General features: G+C 45.8%; 1 protein-coding gene across 2 annotated transcripts in view; it reads left to right on the top strand.

Annotated features, from left to right (window-relative positions):
• Positions 1 to 22977, top strand: part of KIF5B (kinesin family member 5B) — a 721610-nt gene that overhangs the window by 518265 nt on the left and 180368 nt on the right. For both annotated transcript variants that reach the window (XM_085631849.1, XM_085631850.1), the window contains exon 20: positions 10171 to 10272. In XM_085631849.1, coding sequence (XP_085487975.1) covers positions 10171 to 10272 — 102 coding nt within the window. The remainder of the gene's footprint in view (positions 1 to 10170; positions 10273 to 22977) is intronic.

Below are 22977 nucleotides of genomic sequence, written 5' to 3'. Positions count from 1 at the left end.
TGCCTTATGGGAAAGAGAGTTCAATTATTTCACCGTGAATCGGTGCTTACTTGTCTGTCGTTTATTCAGGCTCTGGATGAGCCCCTCGCTTGCTGGTTCGTCTTAATCCACAACCTGTTGCCCCACACGAGGACGGGTGAAGCCAGGTCCCCTGTGGCCCCTAGTCATCACAGGGTGGTGCATTCCTAGCGGCTGGGCTGCCGCCTATAGATCAACGCTCTTGAGGTTTGCCACACAAGCAGGAAGCACTCGGACAACAGGTAAGGTTAACCTCACAACCTTTAATCTTCGGTACAGGCGAACTCGGCACGCAAGAAACAAACAGTCCCAACGCTTTGCCTTACGCGTTTCGAGTATAATCTCTTCTTCAGAGGCTGGACGTTGATGGTTGCAATTGCGAACACTCTCCCACCATATATTGGCACTATGACACGCCCCTCGATGGGCCGCCCAGATGAGTTCCATGCTTGCTGCCTTATGGGAAAGAGAGTTCAATTATTTCACCGTGGATCGGTGCTTACTTGTCTGTCGTTTATTCAGGCTCTGGATGAGCCCCTCGCTTGCTGGTTCGTCTAAATCCACAACCTGTTGCCCCACACGAGGATTAAAGGTTGTGAGGTTAACCTTACCTGTTGTCCGAGTGCTTCCTGCTTGTGTGGCAAACCTCAAGAGCGTTGATCTATAGGCGGCAGCCCAGCCGCTAGGAATGCACCACCCTTTGATGACTAGGGGCCACAGGGGACCTGGCTTCACCCGTCCTCGTGTGGGGCAACAGGTTGTGGATTAAGACGAACCAGCAAGCGAGGGGCTCATCCAGAGCCTGAATAAACGACAGACAAGTAAGCACCGATTCACGGTGAAATAATTGAACTCTCTTTCCCATAAGGCAGCAAGCATGGAACTCATCTGGGCGGCCCATCGAGGGGCGTGTCATAGTGCCAATATATGGTGGGAGAGTGTTCGCAATTGCAACCATCAACGTCCAGCCTCTGAAGAAGAGATTATACTCGAAACGCGTAAGGCAAAGCGTTGGGACTGTTTGTTTCTTGCGTGCCGAGTTCGCTTGTACCGAAGATTAAAGGTTGTGAGGTTAACCTTACCTGTTGTCCGAGTGCTTCCTGCTTGTGTGGCAAACCTCAAGAGCGTTGATCTATAGGCGGCAGCCCAGCCGCTAGGAATGCACCACCCTTGGATGACTAGGGGCCACAGGGGACCTGGCTTCACCCGTCCTCGTGTGGGGCAACAGGTTGTGGATTAAGACGAACCAGCAAGCGAGGGGCTCATCCAGAGCCTGAATAAACGACAGACAAGTAAGCACCGATTCACGGTGAAATAATTGAACTCTCTTTCCCATATGGCAGCAAGCATGGAACTCATCTGGGCGGCCCATCGAGGGGCGTGTCATAGTGCCAATATATGGTGGGAGAGTGTTCGCAATTGCAACCATCAACGTCCAGCCTCTGAAGAAGAGATTATACTCGAAACGCGTAAGGCAAAGCGTTGGGACTGTTTGTTTCTTGCGTGCCGAGTTCGCCTGTACCGAAGATTAAAGGTTGTGAGGTTAACCTTACCTGTTGTCCGAGTGCTTCCTGCTTGTGTGGCAAACCTCAAGAGCGTTGATATATATATATATATATATATATATATATATATATATATTCACTGAAAAAACCATAGGTTTCAGGGGCGTTATAGTTAGCTGGACATTTCCCTCGTATAAAACGCTAGAAATTCTCCTGTTATAGTTAGTTCAGCTAACTATAACTTGCGCCCCCGCAATGCACTGCTGATGACGTCACATATTACATCACTCATGACATGGTCAGTGACATCACTGATGACCTCTCTGATGACCTCTCTGATGACATCACTGATGACATCATCCATGTGATAAATTAGTGCATCTTCTCACACCCTAATATAATCTTTGATCTATAATCTTTGATACACCGACTCAAAATTTCAGACGGCCATTTTGAAAACCATAGATACTCCAATACCAATAACTACATACCCACTCATTAACTCTTAGGTCTACATACACCTCCACTCACTCACCTGTACAGTCACTCATACTTACAGTCACTCTGTACAAGACTATCATATCAGGGTAGGAGCGGAGCTGGCCAAAAGTTTGGAAAATTTCGCGAAGATTCGTCAACCGGTGCCAAAGTTATTCCCAATAGAATGTTGCGATTTTCCTATGGAAAATAGGTCCTAACTATAACTATCTACTGGTGACCGCCACTAGATAATATTCTAACTCCAGTTTCCTCAATCTGAAAAGGATACCAACGCAGGGGGTAGAATATATATATATATATATATATATATATATATATATATATATATATTATCATAGTTAGGACCGTGTTTCCATAGGAAATCCGCAACATTCTATTTGGAATAACTTTGGCGCCGATTGACGAATCCTCGCGAAATTCTCAAAATAGGTGGGGTGCTCCGTTCCGCTCCTTCCCTGAAAGTCTCGGGGGGGATTCGTCAAGCGGGGGCTGAGAAAAAGGGGGGGGTCCCAAAACACGTTTTCCCCATGCATTTTTCCATAGGACCTTTAGTCTGAGCTACAGCCCGAACGGCTGAACAAAATTACTTGAAATTTGGCAGAGAGGTAACCCTCAGGTCAGGGATGTGCCTTTTGAAGGTCTCGTGTAAATCTGTTCAGTATTTCCTGAGAAAATAGCATTTAAATCAATATATATATCTATAGGCGCGCTCCGAGCGCGTACCGTAAGCTTACCGTACGCGCACGCTGCCGTGCACGAGCGCGATTCTGATTGGTTGTCAGATCTTAGTAAACATTCGAATCGGTCAAAACCAGGAAGTGTCGGCCGCCATTTTGTCTCTCGCAGTCTGAGGGGGTGAAAAACAAAGGTGGAGAACGTGAAAAGGGGGCAGGGTGGACAGTTCCTGACCCCCTAGCCTTTGTCAGGGGGTCCCAGAAGGACCCCCAAGGGCAAAAATTAATTTTAATTTTTTTCGAAAAATTGCGGAATGCGCGTAGCGTATGCGCACGGCGTAAACGGAAAAATTCCGCGAGAAAAATTCCGCGAACTTCGCGTAACTATTACGCGTACCGTACGCGCACGGCCCAAAAAATTTTTCAAAAAGGAAAGCTTAAAAAAAAATAAAAAAAATTGTGAGGTAAGGTTGGCTCTTAAAAGAGCCGTTGGGTTAATACAGGGATAGAGGAAAGAAAGAATGGGAATATTATGAACGTCTACAAACGTGCTGGTCTATCTTATTGTTAATAAGGGAAACACTGGTCTCCCCAAAAACAATAAGACCACAACACGTTGTACACCTCATTGAAACCCTCCGAAATCGAGGATTAATGTCCAGAGGAGCGGAAGAAGGTGATTCTCCCACCTCAGAGGAAGGGCTCAGCTGAGCTGCCGATATTGTACTCGGCTGAGCTTCTGAGGTTGGGCTCAGGTGACTTACTGAAGAGTTTTCTTCAGTATGTCGAGCAAAGGTCCTGGGATGTTTATCCCTAAGGTGTCTCATCATAGAGTGATTTCCAAAGGAATACTTCTTCCTTGGATCTCCTCTAGACAAAACACGCTCACAAAGTCTGCAAGTGACCAATGGAGCATTGACCTTTTTCTGCCCCTCTGGAAAAGTAAAATACTCCCACACAAAAGAATCCTTTTGTTTCCTCCTTCTCTGTCTGATGATGGTGCTGCTAGGCTCACTCTCAGAAGAGGTCTGCTGCTCTGCCATTGTATCTCAATGTCAATTCAGCTCCTTCTCCTAGGGGATCTCCAGCAGTAATGAGGGGAATGGGTGTGGTGTGGGAAGTTTCTGGAACTGAAAGTAGTTTCAACCAATGAAAAGTGTTCTTTGTGGATCACATGACCTACCGTGCGCGCTCCGTAAGCTTACGGTACTCGCTCGTAAACAAGTACGCAAACGTGACGTAAATATGCGCTTACGGAGCGCTTACGGAGCGCGTACGTAGGACGCACTCGCGCATGCGCATTACACGCACCCGCGTAACCGCGACGTTGGTTCCGCGCAACGCGCATGCGTGTACACGTACGTCACGTACGTATCACGTAAGCGCACCGTACTTATGACGTACGGAGCGCGTAGCGTCAGCTTACCGTACGCGCACGGCAAAAAATGAATAAAAAAAAGTACAAGTTTCAAGAGTTGTAGAAGATAATAACTGTGGTGTACAACTGTATGTAAACATTAATTTTTAAAAAATTAACCATTCCATAATGCAGGATATATTACATATATTATTTTATACCAAAAATCTCAAAAAAAAATTTGCATTTAAAAAACCGTACAAATTCACTGAAAAAACCATAGGTTTCACACACGTTATAGTTAGGAATTAGCATTTAAAAAACCTTGCAAATTCACTGGAAAAACCATAGGTTTCACACATGTTATAGTTAGCAGGACATTTCACTCGTGAAATACCAATGAAATTCCCCCGTTATAGTTAGTGCAGGCAACTATAACTCACGCGACCGCAATCCTCTGCTGATGATGTCAGATATTACATCACTGATGACATATGTGTCTTTATGAAAAATAAATATTTGTAATATATGTATAGCTAAAGATTAATGGAAGAAGACATGGGTAAATAAGTGTCTAAATACAGTGATGTAATATCTGACATCATCAGCAGAGGATTGCGGTCGCATGAGTTATAGTTGCCTGCACTAACTATAATGGGGGAATTTCATTGGTTTTTCACGAGTGAAATGTCCTGCTAACTATAACATGTGTGAAACCTATGGTTTTTTCAGTGAATATATATATATATATATATATATATATATATATACACACACATATATACATATATAATTGGGGTTTCTGTTTGTGGCAGCTCAGAACATTGTGTCCTCAGTTCTGTACTATACACGTCCCTCTGGGAAGGTTTCGGGTTCATGTGATTTCAGGGCCTGCAAAACAAATTTCTGCTGATTACGCTAAAGTTAAAAGTCCTACAGAAGGTGCCGGAGGATCAAGCATAGCTGATCGCCCCACGTTACATACAGAGGATCTAGTATGCCAATTTGTGGCTCTCTGCAATTGGCCATTCCTTACTGCACTAGGCAGACCTGCTCTTGTTGCAGGGATGATAATGTCCTCCTCCCTAACCCTAAAACATGGGGATTACAGGTGTTGGAGATTGATCAGTGTCAGCTAAAGGACTTTTGTATTCTTGATTAGGTTGCAATTATTATGCAGACTACTAAATACATCTGCTCAGGTTTCTGGAACATGTTTAGTCAACCGTTTGAATTGGAAGGCCTCTACCTCTTGTGTCCCTTCTTTCTAACATCTTCTGGTTTGCACTGCCCCTTCTGCAACAGATTATGGTTGTGGCTCCAATTAACTGTCATTTGGCTACTCTGTCTGCCTTCGTATGCCTTCCCTGTCACTTCTTTTATAGATAGGCACTAGAGGCGTGTTTTCTAGAAGTTTTGCTTACCTGTTACCTCCCACTCCTTGAATTGTTCCTCCATGGTACCTGAATTTTGTTTTGACTTTAGTGAAGGCATCCCCATTAGAGTTGATTCATAGTTACCGGGTTTGACTTCTTACTTTGAGGATAGTGGCCATCTCGGTTTATCCACCTTCCAGTTTTCTACTCAGATAAGATGGTCCTTCACACTTACCCATCCATCTTACCCAAAGTGGCTTCTCCATTTCATATGGGCCAGTCTATCTCCCTTCCTTATTTCTTTCTTCCTTCCTCCCCATGCAACCAAGTAGCTATGCCTTACCCAATAATGATACTTTGGTAGGGCATTTGTGCCCATACCACTCCTTTAATTGTTCCTCAGTATTACATGAATCTTGGGTTAACGCTTTGACATCTCTATTATGGCTGATGGCTAGTTACCCAGTTTGGCTTTTTACTTCAAAGACAGTGTTTTTGGTGGTGATAATGTCTCTGATAATGTCTGAGAACTTCAGGTCCTCTCTGTTTGACCACCTTTCTACTCTGGTAAAATGGTCCTTCACACTTACTCATCCATCTGACCCAAAGTGGTTTATGCATTTCGTATGGTCAGCCTGTAGGAAGCTGGCTCTGTATATACTATACCAAAATGAGATATAGTGTGCACAGAGTCCAGTGGAACCCCAAAGGTAGGCAGAGGTAAAAGTAGATAGCACCTTACTCTCTATTTGTGGTAGAGTGGGTAAGCAGTAAGGCTTTATTAGAGGGTGATGTTAAGCATTTGTTGTACACACTCAGTCAGCAAATGATTTCACACACTCAAAGACTGAACTCAGACCAATTTGCTTTGTATAAAGATATTATTTAGTTATATTTATTTCGTAGAACCAAGCAAGCCTGGCAAATGTACATGTTTTATACTTTGCAGTAACAATACAGTTTAAATTGCAGGTGTGTTTGTGTGTGTGTATATATGTGTGTGTATATATATATATATATATATATATATATATATATATATAATACACACACCTTGGTTTGGTTACAGTAGTACTGGAAATGCGATACCTTGAAATATTGTACATATACTTTGTAATGACTTTTCAATAGCAGATCATGTACATTACTTTGCAGATTACTTTTTTTACACAGTGTAGTATATCTGGATACTACACTGGGACATTTCCTGTAAACAGGTAAGTAAATGTGTTTTGGTTATTTGTACACCGTTGTATAGACTTGTATAGATTTTCCAACTCCATACTTAGAAACTTTTTCATAGAAAACAGTCAGTGTTTTCCTATTGGAGGAAATGGTTATCGGTTAACAGGCAAGTACTTTGTTGTTGGAGTAGGTTTTCTGGGGTTTGACTCGGGAGTCTCCCAGTGTCAAAGATGTACTGTCAAAGCACCCTCAGTGGCACTAGGGCGGCTGGGTGCATAGTGCTGAGGCCCAATGTTATCCAATGGGGGATAGGGGGCCTGCGGTTGGTGGCTGCTCAAGAGCAGGCCACGAGGTTGTGGGAGCAAAGCTCCTGGACTTTAGCTCAGGGCAAATCGGGGTTCAAGTTAGCATCAAATGTACACCCTCAGCGGCTCTAGGGTGGACGGATGCAAGGTGGTGTTTTGGCATCGGGTGCCCTGTTACTTTCAATGGGGATTTTCCGGTTCGCAAACACACTGCAGGCTCGGGACAAAGGTCTTATAGGAGCGACCGCCACTTGGAGAGATAAGTTGGGTTGCTGGGGGTTGGCTAGACACCGTCGGTTGGGCCACCAAGGCCATGGGGCATCGGGTGCAGGGATGTCTTTTAGGGTCAGATCTTCTTATCAGCTCCTAGTCGCGGTTGGGGGGGGACCCTCCGGATTGAGGCTGCAAGCGTCGGCTGGAGGTTTGAGGCAGGTCAGGATCACTGGATCTCAGGGAGTCCTCGTAGTGTTGGGCCACTCGATCTTGGGCCGTCTGCGACAGGTGCAGAGTGGTGCAGACTTAAGGATTTTGCCAGAATTTGAGTCTGTAGGTGAACAAATCCGGTGTTCACAGGAGACAGTCTTTTCTTTGGAAGGAAGGACAGGTCCTCGGGGTTCTTGAGGTTGCTGGCTGCAGGACACACCAGAGTTTCGCTTCTGCAGGTTCGAGGTGGGGACAGGCCGGTGGGGCTGGGGCCAAGTCAGCGGGCGTCCTCCTCCTCTTAGCTTTGGCACGGCTGTTCGGTCCTTCTTCTTTTGGTCGTTTCTTGGCTGAGGAGGCAAGGCTCGGGGGTTCCCCTAAATACTAGATTTAGGGGCGTTACAGGTAAGTAAAGTTTGGGACCAATGGGTCCCTTCCTTTGGGTGAGTACACCCCATATTATTCCACCCTCCAGTGGGAGGGGGGCATATGCCTCACTCTAGTTGGCTGGGTCCCCCCATCTGCAAGATGGCGGGGACTGAGAGTTGTACTTCACCTCGCCTCCCCCACCTGAGGGTAGGGTTGGCAAAGGTTGGCACACCTCTCTTCCTCACTTTGGTTTCCCGCCGATTCTCCTGCCCAAAGTGGGGGTCAGAACTGGTGGGGCCCAGTTCCTGAAAGCAGCAACAGGCCTGGGAAAGCTCACAAAGGCAGCAAGCCTTTGAAGCTTCCCCTTCATGGATCCTGCCCATCCTGGGGGAGAAGGCTTGGTACCTTGTCCCAGCAAATGCATTGTTTCAGGCCCCCGAGAGCAGCAGGCTGTCGACCCAGGGGTCCAGAAACATGTCTGGTGGTGGCAGCTGGTGTGCTGCCACTCAGCCTGGACACTAGTGTTAGGTCGTTTTTCAGGAGGTATCTCTAAGATGCCCTTTGTGTGCATTTTTCATTAAATCCCAAACTGGCATCAGTGTGGGTTGAATGTGCTGAGAAGGTTGATACCAAACTTCTCAGTTTTCAGTAAAGCCATTATGGTACTGCGGAGTTAGTAATGACAAACTCCCAACACCATATACTCTTAATGGCAGTACTGCACTTACAATGTCTAAGAATTGGCGTAGACACTGTAGGGGTACAGGGCTCATGCACCTGTACCGTCACCACTGGTATAGTGCACCCAGCCGGAGGGGTGGCTGATATATGCCAGGGCAGTGGGTTGTAGGCATGGCACACAGGGATGTGTGCCATTTCGAGACTTCACTTTGTTCTGCACCAAAACATGCAGGCTGCAAAGGCAGTATGTGTGTGTAAAGGTACAGGCCTCTAAGGGTGGCAGAATAGGTGATGCAGCCCTTAGAGGCCTCCTCTGGTCACAGTGCCCTGGGTACCTGTGGTACCAGTGATCCAGGGACTGACATGTGGCCAGAGAGTGCCAGTTGGGTTTTGTCTTCAATGCAGTTTTAGAGAAAGAACATAGGCCCTGGGTATCTGATTGACAGGGGCCCAGGGCACACTCCGTCAAAGTACATCAGCAGTTCAGCAAAAAGTGCCCCCCCCCCCCCCCTTCCCCCTCCCCCTGCAGTTCCAGTGAAGAGTGGGTCCCCTGGAGGCACCCACAGAAAGGTGGCCAGGCCACGAGGAATGGAGTCCCTGGAGCCAAACTAGGCCGGGGAGGAGGGCGGCGCAGCCCCCTCCCCCATTTGTAAATAGCCGGGGGATGTGCTTCCCGAGGCCGAAATTGGCCAGGGGAAGGGGTCCCTCCCTCCCCTAGTAAAAAAAAAAAAAGCTTGCCCGTGGAAAGTCACTGGAGGTCTTGTCCCCTTTCTTAACCAATCTGCAAAGGGGCCTCCTGGCGCACAACATGTTGGAGAATGAAGTCCCCTGGCTGGTGAGGGTCTTTTGGGGCCAACAACCCCTCCTGTTATCTACAATAAGTCCCACACAGCAAGACTGCTGAGAGGTCTAGGAAGCCACACCCCCTTCCTCCACCACTCTGCAAACACGCCTCGTGGCGCTCTACTGATTGGGGGATTCAGTCCCCTTGGATGCTGAGGGTCATTGGGGGCCAGGAACCCCTCCTCTTACCGCCAGTAAGTCCCACACAGTGGGATTGCTAAGAGGCCATTGGAGGGCTGGCCTGCCTTGTCCACCACCCTGCAAACGTGCCTCCTGGCAGACTTCTGGTTGGGAGATGAAGTCCTCTTGGATGCTGAGGGTCCTTGGGGGCCAAGAGCCCCTCCTGTTACTTCCAGTAAGTCCCACACAGCTGGATATCTGAGAGCTGGTCCAACGCCCTGCCCCCTTTCTCCACCACTCTGTAAACGCGTCTAGTACTTTAAAAACCATAGAAATTTACTGAAAGCAAAGGACACAGGAACGTTATAGTTAGGAAAGAGATGTTTAAAAACCCTAGAAATTCACTTAACAAAAAAAACAAAGGTTACATGGACGTTATAGTTAGGAAATAGAACTTTCCTGTAACCTTTGGTTTTATATATATATATATCAATCAGTTAATTAGTCTAATATTGTGCTCTGCTAGAGAAAGGTTGTAAGGGTGTGTTAAGGCGGCTTTCAATTCCCCCCTACCGCCAACCACCACATCGTGGCCAGTCATATTAATTAGTTTGAGAACAGAATATCCATCTGTCCATAGTACAGAGAAACTCCCCTTGGAAGTGAGCATGTGCTCTATAAGTAAAAGTTATGTTATAGCCGATCTAATTAATTATATGAGCAGTGTGCTTGAATTGATAAACATATATAGTGTGTGTGGATTCTAGTATTTTGCCAGCCAGTTCGGTTCCTAATTGCAGTATTTTATCTATTCAGCCAAAATCAGAAAATGATCCTTGAGCAAGAACGTCTGCGGATTGAACATGAGAAGCTGAAATCTACAGACCAAGAAAAAAGCAGAAAATTGCATGAACTCACGTAAGTACATGGCTGGGATTCATCTTGTAAAACAGTCATTGTAAAGCAAACAAAATGGAAGTGCAATATATCTTTTCTACTTTGTGAATGAAATGCAATGCAAGTGGATGTGTCTGTATTCATGACTTGCTTGCGTGTTCCAATGCTAATTGCAAGAAGGAAGGAAGCGTTTAATTACAACTCTTACAGCCAGGTCTTCAAAATGTTTGCTATTCTAAGTCTTTGTTTGCTTTTTTGTGTGTCACTTTACTGCCTCAGCATTTTGACAGGGAAGAATACAAGGAAGCTGGTGTATAACACATTGCACAGCTTTGCCCAGAAGGTGTCATCACTACAGCTCCCTCTTCAGGAGCACTCTGAGAAGATGTTTTCTGCATGGCCAGGAAGAAATGCAAAAACAGCAAAACTTGCTACTGGTATACTGCAGTGTATGTTGTCTCCTGGGTGACCTTCTCTGAGGGATGCACTCCTCCAGCCATGGGTATGGTAGTGAGGGATGCCTACACTTTCAGGTGGAGGGCCCTTTTGGAGATCAGGGGCCTCTGGTCTTCAGAAGAGCAAGTGCTTCATAACAACCTGCTAGGGCTGCAGGTGATTTGGCTGTCTCTCAAGGCCTTCCACTCCTACATTTGCAGCTGGTCTGTCGATATCTTGACAGAATACAACTGCAATATAGTATCTGAATAAGCAAGGGAGAGGAATGTCTCAACTCCATTATCTGATAGAGACATCTAGCCGCAGATTCCTTAACTTTTGAATTCTAAACAAATTCGAATGCTTTGTCAAGCGGCAGTAAGACAGTAGTTTTGGGTGCACCATCAAGGGATCTGGCCATTCTATGAGCAGGTCTCTGAATCTCAGAGCCGGCATTATGCTGCTGATCAAAAGTGGTGTCTTCTACCAGTGGCAGTACTATATATCTTCACCGTGTGGGCCACTCTTCCGTGGACTTGTTTGCCTGATTGGAAAATGCTCTGTCTCCGCAGTTCTGCACCCTCCAGCATCTATTTAGGCAAGCCATAGGAGGCGTGTTTAATTTGAAGCAGAACTTTCTGCTTCACTCATTTTCTCCCATATCCTGGATCCCTCCAATTCTGAGAAACGTCCACCTGGCCAAGTCATTAAGTCATTTTAATTTTCCCAGAGAGGCAGAGAACTGTGCTATGCAGACCTTCTGTATCCCTACCTGTGTCCCCGATTGGTCTCCCTCTCCGGTTGGATCGCCTCTCCCAGTAGTTTTGTGTGGGGGCGTGATGTTCCGGCACCCCAGTCTTCAGAGGCTCACCTTCCTGTCTGGATATTGAGCAAAGACACCTAGGCTCCTTTCAACTACCACCTGAGGTGGTAGGCATCATCTTGTCCGCTCACCGCCCTTCTACGTAATCTGTATATTCTTGGACATGAAATTGTTTTGTCTCATTGTGCGCGGGGCGACGTTGTTGATCCCTTGTGGGCTAGATAGTCAGAGGTCTTCTAGTTCGCATGACTGGTTCAGAGAGAGTGTGCGGTGGGCACAGTCAAGAGATATTTGGCGACATCAGTGTTCCTCTGCCTCTCAGTTCAACCTTCCCTGTTCAAGGCCCCTGTGGTGATCACGGTCCACAAATGATTTATTAATTTGTATCTCCCCACCCTAACTCTGTATGTTATGCCCCATTGGGCCCTACATCTTGTTTTAACCTTTTTGATGGCATCATTGACTGTTAAGACAGTCTTTTTGGTTGGTGCTGCATCAGCGAGATGGGTCAGTGAGCTGCAAGCCCTGCGCGTCTGCCTGCCATTCAGATCTGGGCTGCAAGATTTCCTTATCTGACTGTTCATCAACCCAACTGCTGGTGAGGTATTGCTTGGGCATCTAGTCAACAGATGAGGAATCTGCACATAGAAGCAAAAGTTCCTTAACTTCAGTAATGATCTTTCTGGTGGATACTCTACCTAACTGCCCATTCCTTACCGATCCCGCCCTCCTCCCTGTTTGATGGGATGGTTATACAGGGAAAGTACTAATAATGTTCCCATTAGCCTTTAGAAGTGCACTGCATTTGGTCAATGTCAGTCCGTTCGCAACGAAGGCATGAAATAAAGGGCAGATACTGACGGTGTTGCGCCAGGGTGGGCACTATATGGCTTCAGGAAAGCCCCCAGGCATTGCTGCTAGCACTAGCGTGAAGCTTGCACCCCTCTACTGGCATCAAAGAGCTTTGACATTTCTAGATGTCTAGGTGAGGAATTTTGAGGTGGAAAGAGTATCCACTTAAGACTGTGGGTAGTAAAGTTGTAGTCTGGGTTAGAGGACCCCAATGCTGCATTTTCACTTTCTAACATAGAATAAATGTTGGCTCTCTGCAGCAATTAAGGGAATGTTCCTATGTAATGCCTTTTTTGTATGGGGGGGGGGGGGGGATTGGAGTAAACCTGTTCAGTAGTTTGAGATAGAGAGGAAAAATAAAGTCCACAGTGTTGAAAGGTCTAAAATAGTGCTTACTTTGAGAACCAATTTGAGAGCAGCATAGCCAAACCTATAATTAAAAGCCCACTGGTTGAAAAATTAGTTTGGTTTGAGGTTTAGTAATTATGACTCAAGAATCACAAATGCTGAAGCAGGTGAAGGTAGACATACCTCCCTATCAGTGGATATGTCAGCAAATGCCGCAAGAGTGTTGATGTACAAGATGGTGATCACAATACATGTGCAATTTTCTGTATCTCAAACAACAGCAGCACAGGGATCAGGGAGCTAAAATAAACACCAACTAAATGAGCACTGTAAGAAGCTGGCTTTTTATGTAGTATTCAAAAATGAGATATGCTTATTGGCTTACAGGGCTTAAATTAATAATACCAAATACTCTCCTATGTGGTAGTGTGGGCGAGCAGTTTATGCTTATCAGAGTGTGTTAATGCATTTGTTGAACACACAGAGTTAATAAATGAGACACACTCAAGAAGAAACTCGAGACCAATGTAGAAAAACAACATGTATTTTTATATTTATTTTAACACCAAGAACTTTGTCAAAAAGTCAGTACTTTGCAATATTATTTTTTCAGGTAAGTAAAAATGTCACTTAAATGTGTCTTCATGCGTTAATGCTGACCTATGGAGAAAAAACATATACTGCAAACAGGAATTTGCAAACAAATCTCGGAGGTCCCTTGTAGGACTTGAGGTGCTAAGGGCCCAAGGTCCAAAGTACCACCAACAGTTCAAGTCCACCTGCCCTGGAGTGTCCATGTGCATGATACACCGTAGGAAAGGGGGAGGGAGCACCTAGAAACAAGATGCACAGGGGGACTTGGAGACCAGTCCGAGAGATCCCGATGGGGGGTTTCGGTTTGTGGAGATCCTGGTAGCAGGGGAGCATTGTCCGTTATCGTGGACCTGGGCCAGAGGTGCTTGGTGCAGATGGTTTTGGTCAGCTGGTGCACATGTGTCAAAGGCGTTCTCGGTGAGACCTCCACAGGGAAACATATCAGGACAGCTTGGCACTCTATGCTGTTTTTTGTGGGGCTGACCTCCCTCGTCAACTCCTCGGTCTCCGTGGTGTTGGAGTCCGGATTAGACTCAAAATAGCTTTGGTTGCTGCAAGGGGTCGGTTACCCCTGGTATTGGTGCTGGGCAGCTCCGGTTGGTCCTGGCATCTTCTCAGTTGGTGGGGGAGACAGATCTGACTTCTAGGAGCATGGTGATCTCTTCCTGGGTGGCTGCTGTGTCGGTGGACCTGGTGAACAGTAAAACGGTGAACCAGACTTTGTGGTTGGGATTTGCAGGCTGCAGGGAATTGGCTCCGCTACTTCAATGCAGATGGCTGGCAGCTTGGCGAAGTGCTGGAAGCTATTCGGAGAAAGCAAAAGACACACAATTGATGGACAGAATGCAGAACAAATCAAAACATTCACCCCCAGTCAAGAGATCTGGGTTAAATCCATCATTCTTTTGCTCACCATGCCACCCCAGTTTAGACCTGGCAATATGCAAATCAGTTACTCCGAGGCTTTTGGAGGATGCACAGCTGCAGGACGAGTTGGGTTGTTGCAATTTTTGGGACAGGAGCAAGAAGGCAGGCCGAGTTTGGTGCCAGAGTCCACCAGCAGTCCGCAGTTTTTGCTTCTTTGGCTCTTCTTTGTTCTCCTCTTTCTTCAATCTTATGAACCTGAGATCCTAGGGTCAGGGAGCCACTTAAGTGCTCATTTTAGGGAGATTAAGGGGAGTGAAGGGTAGTAACCAATGTGCTACTTACCCTCCTGGTCACTACACCTCCCCTATATTATTCTCTTACTGTAGGGAGTGGGCATAATCTTGTCCCAGAGATCCTACTTTCACCACAATCAAGGTGGTGAAATCCTTAGTGTCGTGTTCACTTCAGGCAGCCCACCTTAGGGGTGTAACTAGCCTAGAGGTGAAACACACCTTCTTGCATTCCTCATTTCCCTTGCCTCTGGGCAGAGGGTTGGCATTCCCAGGTCTGGCAGAAGCTGTGGTTGCATATCAAAGGCGACAGAGGCTTTGAAACCTCTGGCCTTAGTATGCAGATTCACTAGTATTCCTGCTGGTGCCAGTGATAACACCTACTGCCAGAGCAGGCATTGTTCTTGCTCTCCTGATAGCGTGGGCTCTCACCTGCAGGGGGTCAGAAACACGTCTCTGGTAGCAGGCTGGAAGGATCCAGTAAGCCAGCACACTCGTAGACTAGTTAGGTTTAAGGGGGCACTTCTAAGGTGTCATAATCTAGTATTGGCATCAGATTTATTATTTGACACCAAACACCATAGGTTTCAATGAAATCTTCATGTAGCTGGGGAACTAGTTTTAACCAGTTCCCATTACCTGTAGTTAAGATGGCTTCTCTTTTCACTTGGACTGTCTAGTAATTGAACTAGACAGCACAGGGGGCATATCTGCTCTTGTAAATATACCCTTGCATGTAATATAATGCATGCTGTCTTAGAGCTACAAGGCCTGCTGTAGGGGTGACTTACATATATTACATGCAGCGACTTTCGCATGGCACACAGTGAGTGTGCCATGTCGTATTTTCACTCATGGTTTGCATCATGACACGCAGTCTGCAATGGCGGTCTGCATGCAATTTTTGTTTGGCTCCCTTAGGGGGGCATAAGACAAGCTGCAGCCCTTACCAAACCTCTTTAGTACCCATGCCCTAGGTACCAGGGGTGCCATTTACTTGGGATGTACAGGGCTGCTAAAGTCCATGCCAATTGGGTTACAATTAGACTTAGTAGGAAAGTGGCTCTGTTCCCAAATAGGTACAGTGTGTACGGAGTCCACAGTCCCCAGAGGTTTGACAGAGGCTAAAGTTAGATATAACCTTACTCTCTAAAGTGGTAACTTGGTCGAGCAGTAAGGCAGTATCAGAGGACAGTGTAAAGCATTTATTGTACACACTCAGTCAGCAAATGGTTTCACACACTCAAGAACTGAACTCTAGGCCAATGGTTTGTATATAAAAATATATGGTTGTTTTATTTTAGAACCAACAATAGGTATCAAAATATACTTTCTCAGAATTAGATGCTTTAGTTAAATACTTTGCAATAGGCAATTGACTTTTGCATGTAATAGTTAGTTTGTTGCAATAGGCAACACAATTTCAAACACAATAATACATTGAGCTCAATGGGAATTTTAAGTTGAATTTGTATTGTATTGTAAAAACTTTATTTCGGCCGTTCAGGCCATAAGAGTGCAAAAAAAAGCAATTCCCAAGTTTATACAACAATTACATTTTCATAGTGTATGCACAATTTTAAACACATACTACCAAGTTCAGTTTTTTTTAAAAAGAGCCGGCCAATCATTAAATACACTTTAAGAATAGACAAGGGGTGCCTCCAGTTGATCCTCCCCTATAGATACTTTAAAAGTCCTCTCCTAATATGCCACATGGCATTTAAAAACCGAGATGCCGAGAATACAGTTGGAGGACCAGTATCATATTTTAAAACTCTAAAAGCCTCGGCACAACGAGTAAATCCTAAGTTTTTACATAATTGGGTTACCCAGCGTTTGCGGGGTAGCACATATGCCGGGCAGAAAACCAGCACATGGAGATCAGTTTCAGCCGTTAGTTTACAACTAGGGCACTCACTCGAATTCTCCGGAGCCCATTAACTAGTGTACTCTGCCAAAGGTAAATTCCCCCATCTAAATTGCGCGTACAGTTTCCTCACCGTAGGTGGCTGGATTGCATCCAGAAAGGGTTCCTTCATGTACACCTCCTTTACTTGCAAAAACTCCCTTGTCAACCTGCCCTCTTTAGCGCTCTCCTGTAAAGACAGCAGGTTGGATTGCCTAAAATGTTTTACAAAGTCCACCCTGGAAATCATGGGACAGGATAGCTCAGGTGATGTCCAAAGCTCTGGTCTCCCAAGACTATTCGAAAGGCTTCTAATATGGACCAACCAAGGTGTTTTACTAGTATTGAGTCTGGAGAGGAGCTCCTTCAGCTCTTCTTTAAACGCATTCAGCTCGGGAGTTACCCATAACCTCCGCCAAAATGTCAAGGGCCTGAGGGCAATCTCTTGATCGATTGGCCTCATACCCAAGTCCATGCGAAGGGGAACCAGTGGGGTGCTGCGTGGTAGACCTAAGAGCTGTCTCATGAAGTTTTTTTCTAGCTTCACAAAATCCATAGTAGAAATATGTCCCCAAAGCTCCGCCCCATATAATGTGGCCCCTCTTGCTCGAGCCTTGTATATCTCCACCACAGCGGCTGCTGGCTTGAAAGCAGATGTTCTGAGCATTTTCATTATCCCCCCTACTGACTGGGTGAGCCTAAGCCGTGCTTTGGTCATCTGAGGGCCCCAGCCGAATTGCTCAGACAATGTTATGCCCAGATAATCAAATGTCCTTACTTTGTCAAGGTGGATGCCATTGAGAGAGGGGTTTGGGCGTGTGTTCTTTGGAGGGTTGAAGACCACAAATTTGGTCTTAGATAAATTTATCTCCAAACCTCTCATATTACAGAACTGTGCAAACCCATCCAGGATGCGTTGAATGCCTAGGGGTGACTTGGACAACAGCAAAGTGTCGTCCGCGAACATCAACGCAGGTATTTTCCCGGTGGCCAGTTTTGGTGCGTCAGTGTCTTTTATGTTGCTTAAAAAAGCAATAAGCCCATTGATGTAAAGACAAAATAATGTAAGGGCTAAAACGCAGTCCTGTCTAACCCCCTTTCTGACAGAGAAGCACAAAGAAAGTTCCCCATATTTACCCCATCTAACTTGTGCATAATTATCTGTGTTGCCACACCAGCACATTGAGAAGGTATGATGGAATCCCAAGCTCACCAAGCACCTCCCACAGCTTCTTTCTAGGGACAAGATCGAAGGCGGACTTCAGGTCAACAAATATGAGATAGAGGCTGCCACCCTTCATCCTCACCGTTTTCCAGAAAAGTAGCTGTAATCTGAATATCTGGTCCACGGTGGACATACTTGATCTGAACAACTAAGCAAGGAGGTAGATCCCTGGAGAACACACTCCTACAACTGTAATGTTGTTTCTTGTGCAATCCTTACAGAACACAATATATCACTCTCCACTCTCTCAGGCAACCGTCTTCCAAACTAAGATACAATTCAGACTGAAATGCAATGCATACACTTATGTCAGTTAAAATGAATTTTACTGTTTTTAAAATTTCGAAAAAATTCCGAAAAAACCCATTATTTTTAATACATAAAAAGATTCCACATTTAATACATAGCAGTGTCTTTCAACATGGTTCCTAAACAATCATAGACACAAAAACCTATTGTAACCCTACGCACTACAGACAATCAATATTTCCTGTTAAGAAATGTATTAGATCCCAAAGCTATATAGAATCTTGATCTGAAGCCAGCCTGGTAGGGGCTCAAAATTCCCTGCTTCTCCATCCACCCCTGTATACGGATCAATAAGACCCTGCCCATCAGCTTTTGGGTGTTATCAATTAGACTGATGGGTCTATAATTGGTGGGTAGAAGAGGGCAACCCTTTTTAAGTATGGGTACTATCTCCGCACCCTTCCAAGTATCTGGGGGATTCATACCCTTCAAAATTGCATTAAATAAGGCACACAGATATGGGACCCAAACAATGGGCTCTTCCCGGGAGTTTGTCAAGACCCGTGGTTTTATTGGGGAGAAAGCTAGTGAAAGCATTTTGAACCTCCATCAGCGAAATGTCCCCACCTCCCTCCTGACAATACTCCAAGATGTTACTCAAGATTTCTGGGCTTGGGGAACCTTCCGCCTCGCAATCATACAGGGACCCAAAGTATGACTCCCATACTTCGGGCGCTATATTAGGCTCTATGGCTGCACGTTCCCCCTCCTCACCAGAGCTAACTATCCTTAAAATCGTTAACCTTCAGGGCAGTCCTCAAGGCCTCCCACCTTTCTGTTTCCCAATCTTTCTTTTCCTGGTGCAAGATTTTCCTATGCTTTATTCTAGCTAACTTAATATTTGGCCTATCTTTGGCTTTCACCACATTTACAAGCTCCTGTTTTGCTTTGCGGCATTTGCTATTATACCAGGAGCATTTAGGTCGATCTATTTCCCTCTTCGATGTTTCCGGGTAGAATACTTCTGCCAGCTTTACTACTAGCTCCTCCTGGATTATTTTACCCTTCTCTGTCCTCTACAGATGTCTCCACCTGTCCCACCTCTATCATTCTGTCTATTATAGGTATTGCAAGCTGGTACACTTTTGCCAGTTTGGGAGGGAGATTGCTGGACACTATTCCATCTAACTTTCCTTCGGTTATTAGTGGTTACTAAATCACCGGTGTTAGTTGCCGGGTTGGAGCGGATGGCAGATACGCCTGGATTCCCCAGCTTCAATGTTACAATCAGGGCGTTGTGATCACTGTCCTGCCTCTGTTGTACATAGAAATCTTGGACTTTCTCCCAGGTTCTTGTTTCCACCATAATGTAATCCATTAACGAGGGATGGCCATCGCAATTGAATGTGAATTTACCAGGGAGGTCAGACTTGGTCCTCCCATTGCATGCCCTCAATGAGTGGGACAGCGTAAATGAGTAGATTTGTATGGCTAAAGGGCACCAGGCTTTAATTGGGGTGATCTGCGGTTCAGGAATTTACCAATACAGGTCTTCTTCTGATGGATCTTCCTGGAAATTGTCAAAGGTTCAAATTGACAATTAAAGTCACCTCCTATAATCAACAGAATTGCTGAATCCAAGATAGGAATATAGTGGCCAAGCTGATCTATGGTGGCCGATTCTAGTCTATTGATTACAGGTCTAGAATAGACATTAATTAAGGCAAATGTCATCTTATCTGGAAATGACAGCAAGACGCATTGAATGTTGCTGTTAGGAGTTATCAACTGCTCTGCCTTGCACCCAAAATGCGTGCCCACCCAGATCGTGAGTCCACCAGACGGGCGCCCTCTCCCGCCCTTTGTGGCCAAGATATTAAATGGGGCAAATCCTACCCTATGGTGTTCTTCACAAGCCCAGGTTTCTTGGAATAGGCAAATGTCTTGATTGTCCACAAAAGACCACCAGTCAGGACATGGTAGTTTATTTTTCAGCCCTGCTAAATTCCAAGAAAGAATTCGTAGCTCGCTGCTCCTCAATCCTGCCCCTGTTGGTGCCTCCCTGGAGGAAGAATGGTGGGGGGGGGGATATAGAGCCTGATGGACCATATCTGGTCTTACAAGTACTACACTTAATCCACCCCTATCAATACAACCCACATGGGTATCAAGAGAGATATAAGCAGCCCCCTCGCTCGGATGGCTTCCCACTGTTTGTGTACTATGCCAGTGGTCCAATGCCGGACCGCTAACTCCATTCGCACAGCTCTCAATGCAGCCTTCTTCAATAGATCGATCGGGTTGCTGTTTCTCTCGAGTATCACCAATGAAATGGCCCACCCCTAGTCAGTCAACCTCCTCGAGATTTTCATATCTGTTACTTTCTGCAATATTATACAGAGGGCGCCTCGAAGGGTTACTCCACCTTCCTTCCATAAGGGGACCGGGGCCCGCAGTGAGGAGTGACGGAAGTACACTGTCTCTCTGATCCGAGTTTAGTTGGGGATAAAAGTAATCCAGCGAGCGAAGGCTTATTCCTGTGGGTGTGTGATGACCTGCATTGGGGGTGGATAGCAGTCTGCTTGCAGTATGAGGGTTGTTGAAGTTAATAACCACACACTCCCCTACTTCAGTTTTTCGAGCATCACCCAACCAACCTACTCTGCGAACCATGGTTATCTCCCCCGCCCGGGCATACTCAAAATACCTAGCGAGCCAGAATAATCATTTGTTCCTAAGGTCAAGCTGAGATTCCTTAGAATTGTGTGCAATTAAAGGGATGCCTATCATTATGGCTACATAGGGGGCACAGGCTGGGGGAAGATTTATACTAGGGAGGGAGGTCACCTTAATCTCACTAGGAGAAACCTGGGTCGGTTGCGCAATTTGTTTACTAATAACATCCCTACTCAAAGCCTTAGCCTTAACCCCTCCACTTGCTTCCAGTGTACTCTTCCTATGACTAAGCTTGTGGGTCACTATTATAGTTTTAGTGCTCGCTTCCCTTTGAAGACCACTGGTTGTGGGTATCTCAATTATATGCGGCCCACCACCTTGTGTATGAGTTGAGCACTGGGTAGCGTCTTGACTTCCAGTGTCAGACCCTCCCCCTGCGTTCCTAGTCACAAGGTCAGTTCGTACTAAAGCTCCTAAGCCCTCCCAAGCTCTCTCCATTCTATCTAGACGGGCTACTAAAGGTGCTATTTCTTCTTGGATGGTGGCTCTTAATCTGGTTAAAAGATCCGCCATCAGATTGTCTACCCACGTTGTGTGTTCTGCAGCTGAATTATCTATTTGAGTTTTACCCTTTAACTGTTCTGATTCATATGACTCCAGTATATCAACCTGGTTAGTCGCACATTGTTTTTGGCCCTACACCAGGTACTGCTTTACGTTTCCCTTTATTTGAAATATTAGTGAGCGTACTGGCCCTATGTGGTTGCTTCCTAGTTCGAGCAACCTGCGGCGAAGGCACCCTACTATGTGTCTGCCTATCTTGGGCCCCAGTTGTCAAGGTGGGGGAATAACCAGGGGGGGGGGGGGGTGACAATGAACTATGCTGCAATATTTGAGTGGTGGTTGGAGTCGCCTAGGATTCTTGTATTCAAATATCCGGAGTAAGGGATAGCCTCCTTTCCGTGCGCTCTGTTTCTGTGGACACCACCCCAATAGCCCTCTGAAGCATTTTATCTATAGCAGTGGTTGGGGGCTCACCTGCTGTTTTATTTTTGTTTACAACTGCCCATTTTCCCAATAGGTGTTGTTACCGCTCTTTTGCAAGAAGTACCTTGTTTCCCCACTACCCAGATGTAACTAAACACCCTTAGGGGTTTATATAGGGCTCAAATTCAAAGTATAAACCACCTGTCTACACAGTTATACAGACCCAATTTGTTTACAACAAAGCCTTCCCTCCAAGTTGGTGCTTAAACAGTGGCATGGCAATAGTCCATGTAAGCGAAGGGACATGCAAATGTTCTTAGCTTTTGGATCAGAGTCATCAAGTTATTGTGGGCATATGATTTAGAGAAAGTCTTACTCCTCCATTTAAAAGCAAAGTAGGGGAAAGAACAGCCGCTCAGGGGGGTGGCCCTTCCCTGCCTCTTCCTGGCGCCGCCCGTGCGTTCCTGGCTCCTCCCTAGCTGGCGATGGTTTGTGGGACCTGGAGTCCCTGGCAGCAGCAGCAAAGTCCGTGGGAATTTTAAGTTAAATGCAATTGATTACTTTCAGGAATACTTTTCTTACTTCAGTCCTGGGACAGTTCTTGGAAACAAGTGAGTAAATACGTTTTAGTTATTGTTGTGACTTTTAAGCAATATTTTGATATTTTAAAAGTTGACAAACTTTTTCTAATCAAATTACCAATGTTAGCCAATGGGAGGAAATTCACTTAGCAGGTAAGTGGGGTTATGGTTACTTTTTCGGGTTCAGTGTTGGATCCTGGAGCCAGCACTAGTATACCACCTGTAAGCAGTTGAAAGAATGCGTTTAGGTTATACAGGCGATTTTTTTTTTTTTTTTTTTTTTTTAAACCGTTTATTGCAATCTCAAATAGTTACAAGTACGGGCCTACAACCGTCTGGCCGGCCGCTAGAGTGGCAGAAGCATATGACATACATACAGAAGAATCTCTTGGCGGTGCAAAAAGGGTAAATCAGGAGATATCAGTAGTGCAGGCCACATAACTCCAAACCCACAATACGGTTTCCTTTTATCAAAACACAACAACACAAAAACAACCACACCCGCAAGGCAACCCGCAATCCCAAGTGACAGCACGCGCTCCTTAAGTGGGGGACCCCAACCAATCGCCAAACTCTGAAGAGGGGAATGAGAACAGATCAGGGACTGGGGAACCACGTGCCCATGGCTGGGGGAGGGGGTCGGCTAGGGGGACGGGGCTGGTGAGGCGGCCGGCAGCAGCGGCGGCTCGCAAATACCCCCGCGATAGGCGTTCCAGGGGCCCCAATACAGGCGATTTTTAACTAATATTTAGAAGTTTGCAAAATCGACACTTACTTTTTCAGCAAAAGCTAGGCAATGTTATCCTATGGAAGGAAATTCAAGTTGCAGGTAAAGTATGTTCTCGTTACTTTAGTAATCCAATGCTGGGCTCCTAGGCTCAGTACTGGGA

This window comes from Triturus cristatus, chromosome 10, assembly GCF_964204655.1.
Source record: "Triturus cristatus chromosome 10, aTriCri1.1, whole genome shotgun sequence".
NCBI classification, from domain to species: domain Eukaryota; kingdom Metazoa; phylum Chordata; class Amphibia; order Caudata; family Salamandridae; genus Triturus; species Triturus cristatus.
Note: the sequence above shows the minus strand (reverse complement) of the source record. Positions and strands in the feature narration are given on the sequence as shown.